The sequence below is a fragment of the Adelges cooleyi genome, unplaced genomic scaffold, assembly GCF_023614345.1.
Source record: "Adelges cooleyi isolate 19-005CV unplaced genomic scaffold, UGA_ACOO_1.1 ACOO_flye_CR_arks_rails_tigmint_CR_PRNA_247, whole genome shotgun sequence".
Lineage (NCBI taxonomy): Eukaryota > Metazoa > Arthropoda > Insecta > Hemiptera > Adelgidae > Adelges > Adelges cooleyi.
Genome location: NW_026095912.1, coordinates 3,176,532 through 3,190,039, shown reverse-complemented (window position 1 = coordinate 3,190,039; position 13,508 = coordinate 3,176,532). Strand labels below are relative to the sequence as shown.

Sequence of the window (13,508 nt, the reverse complement as noted above, 5' to 3'; positions counted from 1 at the left end):
TCATAATTCGGCACTTTGTATACTGCCTTCTTTAAATAAAATTAGAATTATTACACCAAAATTGGCAAAACGAGAAACACAATTATGGCTTACTTTTATCATTTTATTTCAATTATAACACTTTACATTGTAAACAGAGTAGAATGCATTTTAGGATATGATATTAAAAAACTGCATACAAAGTAAGCTTGCTAAATTATGAAAATTCTAAAGTTAATAGGTACAAATTCAATACCACATACCTGTCGCTTAGATAGAGGTTACTTATTTCGCTGTCCAAGAAGTGGTCATTGATTAGGTAATCGCCATTGGATAGCCTAACATCAGCCTCAGCTTCGTTAATACTCATTAAAGGATATCTGACGGCAGATAAAACTTTCATTTCAGTATCATGATCTAAATCGTTTTGGTGTTTTTTAATCCAACGACAAACCGCACGGAATATATCTAATTCATTAGCAAAAAATGAGTCACGAATGAGAATATCTCGAAGAGCTTCCTAAAAATAATAATTCTTTTTAAACTATTCACCTTACACTTTAACTATACTGTTAATTTTTAAAACAAGGTCATTACGGGTGACAAAGACAGAAAATTTTCAGATTGCAATACACCCAAAGCGTTGTTTTCGATAAAGTCAAGGGACTCGACTTCAAGCTCATTGTATTTATAAATTCGGGTCATAGCCAAAAACGACCATGAATTTTCTACGTTAATAGTACTTTTTAAATACTCGTGCAGTGGAAGTTTTAAGTTTGAAATACCAAAATAATCCGAAATCCTAAGTAATTCAAAAACTTCTTCACCCTAAATGATAAACAACAAAAAATGTGATTAATCTTTCTTCATTAAAATGTTTTTAATTTAACAAATTTGTAACTTAACAGATCTAACACATACTATCATTCAAACGATCACACAACCTTAATAAAAATGATATTTATGCCGTTTATATACGTTAAAGCTACGTCGATTATTCATTACCTCTAGATCACCTAAATTTATTTGACCAGTATAAATATATTTAAGAAGTATTTTAAATGAGGTTATGACTACTGCATCACTAAGATTGACCTCAGATTTATGGGCTTCTTCATAATCTCCAAAAAATGACCTCCTAAAAATAATACACAATATTATTACAAATAACATAATGTTATGTGTTAAATATTCTATAAAACACAGTCTGTTAGTCTAATCAAACGGACTTCAAAAAAGGGATCATATATCTAAAACTTACTAAAAATTCTCGTTAAGAGTCGGTAAAAAAGATAAATTTGAAATGACAATATTATTAAGAAGTATTACTAATATATATACAAGCCTTTTACTATGAAGTAAAACGATAAAAATAGAACCCTTTTCAGATATAATTGTACTGATTGATAATTATACTATGTTTGGACGATAAAAACATTTATTTTGAGTATTTTTTTTTTAATTTTCATAAAAGTCCTTCGACATATGTTTTGTTCCGAAATTTTTAAGACGGCAGCAACGTTTAAAATAAGTAAAAGTATTTAAAAAAACAGGGATCTAATATTAAGTCACAACGAACCAGGAAGTCCAGCTCATTGTCATGAAAATTCCCCGAGGGGCCCGAGGAGGGCCGATAAACAGGTTTTACGTGAAATGCCCCATATACAGGTAAACAAATATTTAATTTATGCTTAACTTTCAGATTTGATGTTTAATAACTTCAGCTACAAATAAAACTAGTAGTTATGTCATAATAAAAGTTAAATACCTACCTAAAATATTCGCTTCGTGAGGCTAGTATAATACGATGGGCGGGCAATCGTTCATTACCTACAACTAAAACAACATCTGAACATCTGAAATATGCAATCAAATTATTTAACAATACACATACTAATATAAAATTAAACCATAAATTATGTATAATGTAACAAATTATTATTACAATTAATGTGTATGTTTTAACCTGATCTAAGTCTGTAGTTTAAAATGGAAAATAAGAGCATTGAATAATTTTGGGTAGGAAGATTATAAAAAATAGAAAGGGGGAGAAGGTAAAACTATCTATATTGACAAATCAGTCAATAAAATTCTAAATAATAGCTTCTTTATAGCTTTTTAAGTTCACAATAAAATGATAGTCATATCATATTTTGGCATTCCGTGTACAACCTACTTTAAATCAAATTAGTTTTATTACACCAAAATTAAAAAAAAAACGGGACACACAATAATTATGGCTTACTTTTACAATATTATTTTATGTATAACACTTTATATTGCTAACAGAGTAGAAAACATTTCGGGCTATGGTATTAAAAAACTGTGTACAAAACTAGCTTGATAAATTGTGAAATTAATAATATAAATAGGTACAAATTCAATACCACATACCTGTCGCTTAGATAGAGGTTTCTTATGTCTTCAAACAAGAATTTAGTGTGGTCGATATTCTCGTTACTGTGATTTGAGGAAGGCGTAGGTGGCGTCCCATAACCAGAATTACCTGAAACAGATCAAAACAGCGGACTTTTTAGATTAATTTGTATGATTTATTATTTCAGGTTGCATCCGCCCGCCAGAAATCTTATTTTTCAACTTTTTGTTTATTTTTTATATTTTAAATAATATAACTATGATTTTTTTTATGTATATACTTGAATTGTTAGGGATTGTTGATTTAATATTTTAGTTAACAATTATTTTAAATAGATATTAAAAAATATTCAATTGTTTATCTAGTAAATTGATAGCTCATTGTGACGTACATAATAATACAAAAAAAAGTCCATCTGTATATGTTGAGAAATTTTAAATTCTTTATATGATTTGATTTAACAAATATTTTTTTGTTATAAATCGAATACTATAGATTAGTATTATATTATTGAAGATTAACGAAAATAGCCCGCTGAGTTTTATCGGTAAATCACAATTTTTAAACTTATGTATCTATTCTAAACTAGTGTAATAATAAAATTTATAACTTACCTTGAGTTGAGCATAGAATTATAAATGCTAAAAAATAAATCAGCATAGTGTATAATACAATATTAAATGTTGAACGCTTGAAAAAAACCGTATAAAGAAAACCTTGTCAATAGAGATTGAACACCAATTTTAATAGTTATGAAGTTTTATTACAACAGCGTACAATCTTTTTCTACACATAATAGGATTGTGCTATGCACGTTTCACTGGGTTTACTTAGGCTGTACGATGTTTTGCATAAACATGTTATTATTGTATGTTGTTTATCATTAAACACAGCTTCGATGCTATTGGTTTTACAATATGTGAGCTAGTTTTGTGTCTGTATGCACCGTATTCTTTTTAATACTGGACCAATTCCATCGAATAGTAACTCTATGAATCTAGTTGGTACTCATGGAGGGGGGGGGGGTAAAAGTTGAAAAAATCCACTTCTCGACCCTTAAAATTTGGAAATAAATGCCAGTACAGCGGGGCCAGGTTATAGTGGGGATAGGGAGGTTACAGGTTTCAAGGAATTATTACAACTGGATGTAATAAAATCACTTTCAAACAAACGCTTTCATGCGAATCAGTAGTTAGTATTTTCATACCGGTAAAGTCCAAACCAAGAACAGTATGAAAGTATTAAAGTGAGGTGTTGTGTTACAGATTATCATCAAAGCGTTTATTTTAAAGTAATATTATCCGAGCAAGCCAGTACATTGGTGTCGAGGCATTATGGGATCAGAGTATAGTGCGACGAAGAAGTCACAGGTCTACAGGAATTATTTATAATTTGAATATTTATTTATAAGGTTATAAAAGGTTAAAAATTAGAATGGGAGGGGAAGTTTAGTTGGGAAGTGCGTGCGTATAAAAATAATACTATACTCCACTATTCTTCCTGCCCTATACTTCAGTAAATTCATAAATAGTTATCTGAAACTGGATATCGACTAGTTAACATTTTTATTAAAAAAAACGTACACCAATTGTGTACACAATTTTTCATTTATAAACTTTATCATGTATGGAAAAACATTGTACGCTACCATAATAAAACTACATGTTTATATTAGTTTTCAGCCTCTTATGACCTGATTTTCTTTACTATGTTTTAAGTGTCCAACATTTAGTAATATATTACACATAATTTAACACGATGATAATATATTTTTTAGCCTTTGTTATTTTATGGTCAACTCCAGGTAAATAATATTCGTTATTAATACATAAATAATTTTTTTATTAACTTCTCTGCATAATTATGAAACTTAACGCTCTCTAAGGTATTTTGCTATTTGCTCACTGGTAATAACAATAAGACTAATCATTTTGAAATTTTCATTTGGCAATATTGTTATTGATTACATTGATATTGTCAACCTTAGCATCACAAATAAGTGAAAATTAGAATATAATAGAAACTCTACCATTCAATAACTTCTTCCCTAAATACATAGTGAATAGTCAACTGAAGTGGCTCTAAACCGAAATTTATTTTTTTCATAATTTTAATGTAATTTTTGTGTTTAGCAAAAAATATGTATAATGGTATTTTTAATTATCACATTTTTTTTTTTTGCAATTATTTAATAAGGTCTTCTTTATTTAAATAAACTAACGCAAATGTTTTATAGTTTTTATACACTATACCTACAATTTACTACACTTGTTTTTAGAGTAATCCATTTAAGACACTAACAAACTTCAACAATGTGTTATTATTTTCGGAAAAAAATAATTTCTTATGTCTTTTGGATTGCCTTCTGTACTACATTGTTATTAATTGAATAGTAACCAATTGAAATAATACATAATTTTAAAAAAAAATGTTAACATTGGTTGTATTTAAAATATTTCTTATACTATAGGTTTAAACAATTTTAAATAGGTTGTTAATGTTAACTGAAAAAATAAATCATATCACTTTAATTATAAATAAGCTGTTTTTTTTTTAATTTTAACTAGCATGTTCTGACCCTGTCGATTGTACTTCGTCTTCGTTTATGGCCAAACAGAACAGTATCGACGAAATCAATCACACTTGCTTCTTGCTCAGTGACATAAGTAATCTGTATCTAAACGACAGGTATGTGATAGTAAATTTGTACTTATTTTTACAAATAAAAATCCATGTTTGTTCCAGTTTTAATTATTATCATAATGATTATGTTATTTATAGTATTTATAAAAATAAAAACAATTTTATAATCAAAATATGAATTAAAAACTTAAGTTGTATTTTTCAGAAGCTCTGAAAAGTATGAGCTAGTGCCACAGGCATAATACTATTGGCAGGCAAATATTTAATAATTAATTACACCTGACAACTATGAAATAGATATAATAATAAAAATATATACCTAACTGATATACTTGGGTCATTCCATGCCAAATCACCTGATGTCTGAAGGCTATATTCAGTAAACTTATTGTAATAACGCCTTAAGTTCCCGACCATGTTACTTAACGACTAATTGTGATATCGAAATGGAATTTCCCCGGAACAAGTGTTATCTAAGTGTTCTTTTTCACGGTATCATTAAAAAAAAAAATCAAATTTTTAAGTAGCTAAAAATTGAAAAACAAATTCCAAATTTTATACATTTCATTAAATTTTTATGCCGAATCAATTTTCTTATACTGACACATCTAACTACACTCTTTTGATTCGTATATACTTTTTTTTTATGATTTATAAGTAACTTCAAAGTTTGGTATTTTACTAAAAAGTGCAATAATTAAGAGTCTATAACTTTTTAGGGCTTGAACTATAAGTTCTGAAATTTGTACAAAACTTTTACCAGATGTTCTGTATACATAAAGGTAAGTGCTGTTCAATCAGGTGATTTAGCATGGATTGACCCTATTATAATAAATTTTGAAGAAAAGTCGTTGGCAATTCATCTTGATGAGCATGTCGTTTTATTACTACATACAAAAATGAATCACAATAATTATTGATAATTCGTATCTGTAAAATAATACATTTCAATGTTTATTTCAGTTTTTCAGATATTGTTTTGGTGGTCGGTGAAGAACGATTGCACGCCCACCGTGTTATTTTAGCCTCACGCAGTAGTTATTTTAGGTATTAATTATTGTTACTTCCTGTTTAGATTGATAATAAACATTTATGTTAATAAATAAGTACTTATCGATAGCTATAATAAGTAATAATTATTTTTTTCCACAGTTCGGTCACAAACCAAAACACATAACTTATACCGGCAAAAATTGTAGTCTTAAATTTATTTAATTTAATATCTTAAAGAATATTGCAATAACAAGATATTCACTAAAATAAAACCTATAAATAGAAACGTATAATATTTTTAGAGCCTCTATTGACATTTTTTTTCCATGTTTATTTGTTTTTATAAAAATTGAGTTATAGTAGGTATTTTAACTTATATCTGTTAACATATCTATTGGAAACGTGTATTTTTTTAAGTATTATTTAACTTACCGAGCCAACCCAGTGTTAATAGTAAGTTTTGGACCGAAAACATATCGTTTGTGTAGTCTGTGAAGTTAGACTTCAATACACTAGGTTTTACAGATAATTTGGTTGTTTTTCACTAATACCGTATACAATTTTTAGAGTCTTATTGTATGGAGATTTTTATGAATCTGATAAGGCTGAGGTGGACGTTAGTGATGTATCAATGGCCTCATTTAAAATACTTCTTAAATACATTTATACCGGTCGGATGAATTTAAGTGTTCTAAAGGTGACGTATAATCGCTGTACCTTAACGTTATTCAAACTGCATAAACACTTTTTTAAAGCCTGAGCGATCGTTGGGTCGATCGGTTGTGTTTGTTATTGTTTAATTGGAAAGACAATTTTATAAAAAAAAACTATTAATCAAATATGTAATTTTTTTATTTTTTAGAATAACACTATTTTGGAATTATTTAGTATTTCGGATTTTTATGGTTTTCCAAACTTACAACAAATACTGTCCGAATATTTACACAGGAACATTAATGTACACAATGCATGTTCGTTGTTTGTTGGTGCATGTCTTTATCAATACAATAAGCTCAAAGACGAATCACTTGACTTTATCGAAAACCACGCTTTGGAAGTATTGCAATCTGAAGACTTTCTATCTTTGACATCAGTAATGACTTTGTTTTATGTGATCAATTTTTATTGTGCTTGTGTTAGGAGAAAATTAAAAAAACAATTTATATTTTTAGGAAGCTCTTCAAGATATTCTCATTCGTGACTCATTTTATGCTAATGAGTTAGACATATTTCGTGCGGTTTGTCGCTGGATCAAAAAACACCAAAACGACCTGGATCATGATACTGAAATGAAAGCTTTATCTGCCATCAGATATCCGTTAATGAGTACTAAAGAACTGGCTGAGATTAGGCAATCACCGCTGGTTAAATCGAATAAAAGTTTAGATGACATAATATTTAGAAAAGCCTGGTCACCAGATAAGCTTCAATATCGAGGACAGCTAAGTATGTCTGCTGTGCACATCAATTTGTATTTCACAAATAATTTTGGTTTCGATTATTTCTTTTTTTTTTTTAGAGCGCAATGTGAATCTTTTTTATCATTATCGAACTGTTCTGATTCCCAACGACATTGACGGCAGTTCCACGATAATATTGGGTCATCCATCAATCATAAGCTATATTAGCATGATGCTATATGATAAGGATTTAGGGTAATTTGTTCAATCATAAAGTATAGGTATTATTCAATAGAACAGTTCTATCAGGAATAATTTATACAACGAAATAATTGTTAGTAAAAAACAATTTTTACTTAAACTTGCATCCTTTATTGGACATTTTTTCGCACAATTCTCATCCTAACATTTAATTTCTTTTACTAATTTTTTTTTTTATAAATTACTACTTTACGAGTTATTCGAATTGTTTGATAATTTAGGGATTACGGTTATTCCATTGAAGTTTCAATGGATGGTCACGAATGGGTGCGTGTTTTAGATTATTCAGATTATATTTGTCGTTCAATTCAACGTTTGTGGATTCATCCACGCCCAGTGATGTATATTCGAATTGTCGGCATCAAAACTAATTGGAGAATTCTTGAAATCTCTTACAAAGCAGCAGAAATGTACGGGGTGGTAATAGAAAATGGATTAGTGGGTAAGAAAAAAACAAAAAAAAAACAAAATTAACTCTTAATAATAAAAACTTATTATTATTATCATTGTAATAATTAATATTTATCTAATTGACCGGTTTTTTATCGATTAGCGCCAAAGTCCAATGTCGCTTTATGGTCTATGAATGCTACTGTAATCAAAGGTCAAAATTTTTTTAATTCACTATTAGTTGGCTGCTATGAAGACTACGCTAGGTATGACAGATACGTATGGCATTGGCTGGGATCGGGCTGCATACTGGTTCAACTCGCACAACCTTATATGCTTAGTTCAATGAGGTAATATTTTAAAGGACTTGTCCTTTATGGCTATTTCGTTTTATATCGTCAAATATTGCAGCGTCTTAAGTTAAGTTTCTTAAGATACCATTAATATTTGACTACTATTGTGTACGCGTTAAGCTGCAGAAAACAACTTATTTAATGTTCACTAAAATCATTCGTTATTGACTAAATTAATGTAACTCACTATCATATCAGAAACATTTGTTTGAATTTACAGGTTGCTGCTTTGGGGCGGCGATGACCAATTCTACAAGTACACTATCGAAGGTTCTGTCAATAATCGAGATTGGAAAAAGATTGTAGACAAAACTAAAGAGCTCACTCATTCTTGGCAGGTGTTGAAATTTAAACCCAGGCCGATAGTGTTCATTCGTATCACCGGCGCTTACAATTCAGCAGGCGATGTGAGTAAAATTAAGCTAAGAGTGTCTTTTTCACTTTTAATGACTCTATTATGCTGTAGGATTTTCGTTGTGTATTTTTGGAGGCTCCTGCTCAAGTACCATTGCATTCCAACGTCGTTGAAGACGATCGCGTGGTGACAAATTACAGGGTAGGTACATCAAATTCGGTCCATACTATTGTTAGTTTACTATAATATTTTTTTTCACCAGCATGATGTCGAAAATCAAATGAAAATGTTTGTTTTCAGGGGAACGAAACACATTCAGCGGCTCAAACTCCAGTTGTTTAACCATATTCGAAACATAAGCATAGTTTTGGTTCCTTTTGCGATTACCAAAATTAGCAGATATAAATTTTATTGTATATTTTACTGTTATACTACTTGTATTCACTTCAACTGTAGAGTTTTTGAAATCTGTTAATTGTGTTTATTGTTGTTTTGTCTTTGTCAAGCTTACTTATTAAAAGGTAGGTAACAAAAGTTACGAAGAAATATATAAAGAACTATAAAATCAAGGTCTTTTTAAAAGGAGTTTTTTATAGTCAATGATGAAGAAAAAAAAGAGGATTTTAATAATGTTCGACCATGTTAATTAGTTTACCGGTTAATAAAGACATTTATGGTTTACTATAGTCAAAAAAGCCAGACAAAATTTTATCTCCTCAGGATGGTCAAATTTAAATTTTGTAAAGAGATTTGAGTTCTTTGGCTTATTTACTATGTAATGTAGAAAGCTGATTTTCATTAAAAACAAAAAATTCTTGTAACTAAATTTATTAATTATTTTATATAAAAACCAAATTGTTTTACATAAACAAATCAAAATTCAATAATCTGTTTCTTACCAAACCTGGTAAAGGTACTAGAGAACTCTAGTAGAAATGTATACTTCTTCCTTCGTTTTGTTGGTAAACAATCATTAAAAATATTCAATTAATTTGATAAGGATATTACTAAAGCCAAGTTGAAGGAGGTAATAAATTTACTGCTCACTTTATATTTCAAAAAACAATTTTATCGTGGATTGTGGAACGACATACATTTTTTTACTTACTTGCAGTCATCAGACGAAAGCATCAGTGAATATATAGCGGATTTTAAAAATAAGGGGGGGTTATTTAAATGGAAGATAGTTTGTATAATAAAATTTAATAGACTTTCATAAATAATTAATTAAAAAGCCAGTGCAGTGTGTACGGGGTGTAGTGAGGACGGGTAGGAGTTATTTAACATAAAATATGTTACTGTCTATAACCCTTTATTTCTTAACCATTGATATTTAAAAAGAAATCTATGATATCTCTGATATAACTGACATTACTTTTATTTGTTATAATATGCGTGATACTATTAGAAATTGTTATTTGACGGTCATACATTATGAATATCTTTAATTTTGAGTTATCTTTGGTGTTTCGTACTCAAAATTGTTGCAAATACCATCATTAGACTTTACTGGAACACTATTAGGTTTGATTTGATCAAAATGAGTTAAATATTTTATGTAAAATACAATAATTACCGGCTTTGTAGTGAACCGTTTGGCTAATAAAAACTAGAAATGTATCCAAGACAACTATTGACTGTAGTATGTAACTGTATCAAAATGTTTATTTTGGTATCGTGATCGTTCATGTTAAAACATTATTCTAATTGATAGTTATTGTAAATCGATATTTAAAGTATTCGTATTCTTTTTCTACATTTATCAAAATGGCTGAAGACGAAAAATTCTCTTGCTCTACCGTCGAAACCGTCACGGGCAACCCAATTTACAGGTAATTTAAAGTTTATTAAATGTTTTTCTTTAATTGTATCCCGTACTATTGATTAAATTTAGTATATTTAACCTATGCCGGTACTAATAGGGTCGGCCAGACTGATCCTTTGTCTCTTATAGACCCAATAATGGTTGCCTTTCGATTTTCCTTTTGGCACTTCTTATGTTGTAGGATTATCTGTAACAAGGACAACAAAATATTATGCTATTTAAATTACCTAAACGGTAATCCTATGGTTGATAGTCGAGTACTTTAGGTTTCCAAACACGATAAGTCCAATTTGGTAAACTCATTTTGAAATCAATGTAACATGGAAATCTTCCGTATTATACATATGTTTCCTTTAAAAGTTGAGAATTCTGTCATATTGTTTGTTTTACTAGATTTGTATAGCGTGTTAGTGAATCAAGCGACGAAAAAATATATTTTATTCTGATTGCATTTAATCTGGAATAAATAAACAGAACATCTTATGAATATAAATGTAGAAATATGTTAGAGACAAAATATAAGCTCGATAATAAGCGTATGATGATTTTTAATTGCAGCGTGACTGTAATTAAAAGGGAACCTGATGAAACTGAAAATGATAATTATTCTAAATCTGAAGTAGAATATGAAGAAAATCAAGATTTGGCATTTATAATGGACTATGATGTGGATGTTTTTGCTAGTGGGTAAGTCCACTTATCATCATCATTTTCATAGTTAGATAAATAACTTTATTTTTTTATTATTTTTAATCTTTCGTATATGCATTATTAATAATCTGGCAAATTATAGAATCTGAAAAAATTTAAATCAATAGCCACTTAATAAATTATGTTAACATATGTTATTATTTTACTGTAAGAAATATTAACTGCCCGGCCGTAGTTAAAACAGAAGCCGAAGAAGTCAATAAGGATTATTATTTCAAATATGATATAGAAATCGAAGAAAATGAAGGTTCACATGTGAACTCAATTTATACTAGGTAAGTTGAACTGTTTGGACCGACATTTTTTCTATTTAACACCTATTAAATAACAAAAAAAAAGTATTTAATGTACACAGAAATGTAAAGTTAAAAATATAGTACTTTTCAAGTTTTTAAAATTGTAAAATTAAAAGTGACAAGTTACAAAGATCTTTTGTTTTCCATTTAATACAAATAGATAAATACACATATCAATTATTTATAGGTTTATTAATTCATTTATTAAAGTTATATAAAATTCACTACCAAAATAAATCATAAAATATGTTGTTTTAGCGATACAATCAGTAAAGTTAGATACGACCGAAGTTGTACTGAAGAAGAGCCATTCATATCCACACAGGAAGAGCTGATAATGTATAAAGAGAAGCTAACTCAACCAACCTTATGCTTAAGCACATTCACACAATCTAAAAAACATGAACAGCCTTTTCAGTGTTTAGTGTGTTTGAAGGAATTTTCAACATCTAGTGTTCTCACAAAGCACAAAAGGACTCACTCGGGGAGAAACCTTTCCAATGCGAGTTATGCATGAAGACATTTTCACATGCTGATAGTCTTACAAAGCACAAAAGGACTCACTCGGGGGAGAAACCTTTCCAATGCGAGTTATGCATGAAGACATTTTCACATGCTGATAGTCTTACAAAGCACAAAAGGACTCACTCGGGGGAGAAACCTTTCCAATGCGAATTATGCACGAAGACATTTTCACAAGCTGGTAGTCTCAAAACACATAAAAGGACTCACACGGGCGAGAAGCCTTTTCAGTGTTTAGAGTGTTTGAAGGAATTTTCAACATCTAGTATTCTCACAAAGCACAAAAGAACTCACTCGGGGGAGAAACCTTTCCAATGCGAATTATGCATGAAGACATTTTCACAAGCTGATAGTCTCTCAAAGCACAAAAGGACTCACTCGGGGGAGAAACCTTTCCAATGCGAATTATGCATGAAGACATTTTCACAAGCTGGTAGTCTCAAAACCCATAAAAGGACTCACTCGGGGGAGAAACCTTTCCAATGCGAATTATGCATGAAGACATTTTCAACATCTGCTTCTCTCAAAAGGCACAATAAGACTCACTCGGGGGAGAAACCTTTCCAATGCGAATTATGCATGAAGACATTTTCACAAGCTGGTAGTCTCAAAAGGCACAATAGGACTCATATCGGCGATAAGCTTTTTTAGTAATTAGTGTGTTTAAAGGCATTTTCAACATCTAGTATTCTCATAAAGCACAATATGATACACGTGGAGCGAGAAATTTAAGAGTAATACAAAAATATTGTTCTAAACATAGTTTAAATAAATTAATATTTTTTATTATATTAATTACCTATATCACTGCAAGTTGATGTTAAACGTTCAAAATATGATCAGTGTTTAGGAACCTTTGCAGGAATCAAGTTTAAAATGTATAAAATGCTGTGTTTTATTGAATTAAAATAAAATGTTTATGTGAATTATCAAGTGTATCTGGCAGTTAGACGAATATCCTACGAGTTCAATTCGCTTGACGAAAATAAAATCGGTGTTATAAGCAAAGCGGAAATAATAAAAATTATAGAAAAACTCTGTTTAGAAGTTTTAGACATAATTAAAACTGCACTTGATCGCGAAGGTAATATAGCTGTAAATTATACAAACCGTGTTAAATTAAACGGGTTTTAATGTTAAATATAATATTTCAGTAATGTATACCTAAGAGACTGGGGTTAATTTTAAAAGAACTTAAATTAGGATTTAGTAGAGTTGAGTTTCAGTCATGATTACCATCGAGTATGTAGAGTAAAATAATACTCATAAAATTTGCTGTTTTTATTTATTTTCGTATAACGCACTTTTTTTATATTTAAAATAAGAATAAAAAGTAAATCAGAACTGTACACTAAAAAATTTGTTTTTCTTTAGTAAATAAATGTCCTGAGATTAGGGTAGTG

At 29.4% G+C, this 13,508-nt stretch overlaps 3 protein-coding genes across 3 annotated transcripts; 2 read left to right on the top strand and 1 right to left on the bottom strand.

Annotated features, from left to right (window-relative positions):
* Positions 1-3,689, bottom strand: LOC126836961 (BTB/POZ domain-containing protein 9-like). Its single transcript, XM_050570682.1, has 6 exons — positions 3,674-3,689; positions 2,374-2,485; positions 985-1,117; positions 577-807; positions 265-499; positions 1-26 (listed from the first exon to the last, which is right to left on the bottom strand). The coding sequence occupies exons 1-6, from the start codon at positions 3,687-3,689 to the stop codon at positions 1-3; spliced, it is 753 nt and encodes a 250-aa protein (XP_050426639.1).
* Positions 3,690-4,927: 1,238 nt separating this feature from the next.
* LOC126836799 (BTB/POZ domain-containing protein 9-like) lies at positions 4,928-9,266 on the top strand. The gene is made up of 11 exons (XM_050570443.1): positions 4,928-5,044; positions 5,963-6,046; positions 6,560-6,689; positions 6,855-7,085; positions 7,165-7,438; positions 7,512-7,647; positions 7,875-8,095; positions 8,207-8,393; positions 8,617-8,803; positions 8,863-8,952; positions 9,052-9,266. Exons 1-11 carry the CDS (start codon positions 4,962-4,964, stop codon positions 9,091-9,093), a joined length of 1,665 nt encoding a protein of 554 aa, XP_050426400.1. The 5' UTR covers positions 4,928-4,961; the 3' UTR covers positions 9,094-9,266.
* Positions 9,267-10,449: 1,183 nt separating this feature from the next.
* On the top strand, positions 10,450-12,100 carry LOC126836960 (zinc finger protein 809-like). The gene is made up of 4 exons (XM_050570681.1): positions 10,450-10,583; positions 11,135-11,263; positions 11,440-11,562; positions 11,842-12,100. Exons 1-4 carry the CDS (start codon positions 10,519-10,521, stop codon positions 12,098-12,100), a joined length of 576 nt encoding a protein of 191 aa, XP_050426638.1. The 5' UTR covers positions 10,450-10,518.
* Positions 12,101-13,508: the final 1,408 nt, after the last annotated feature.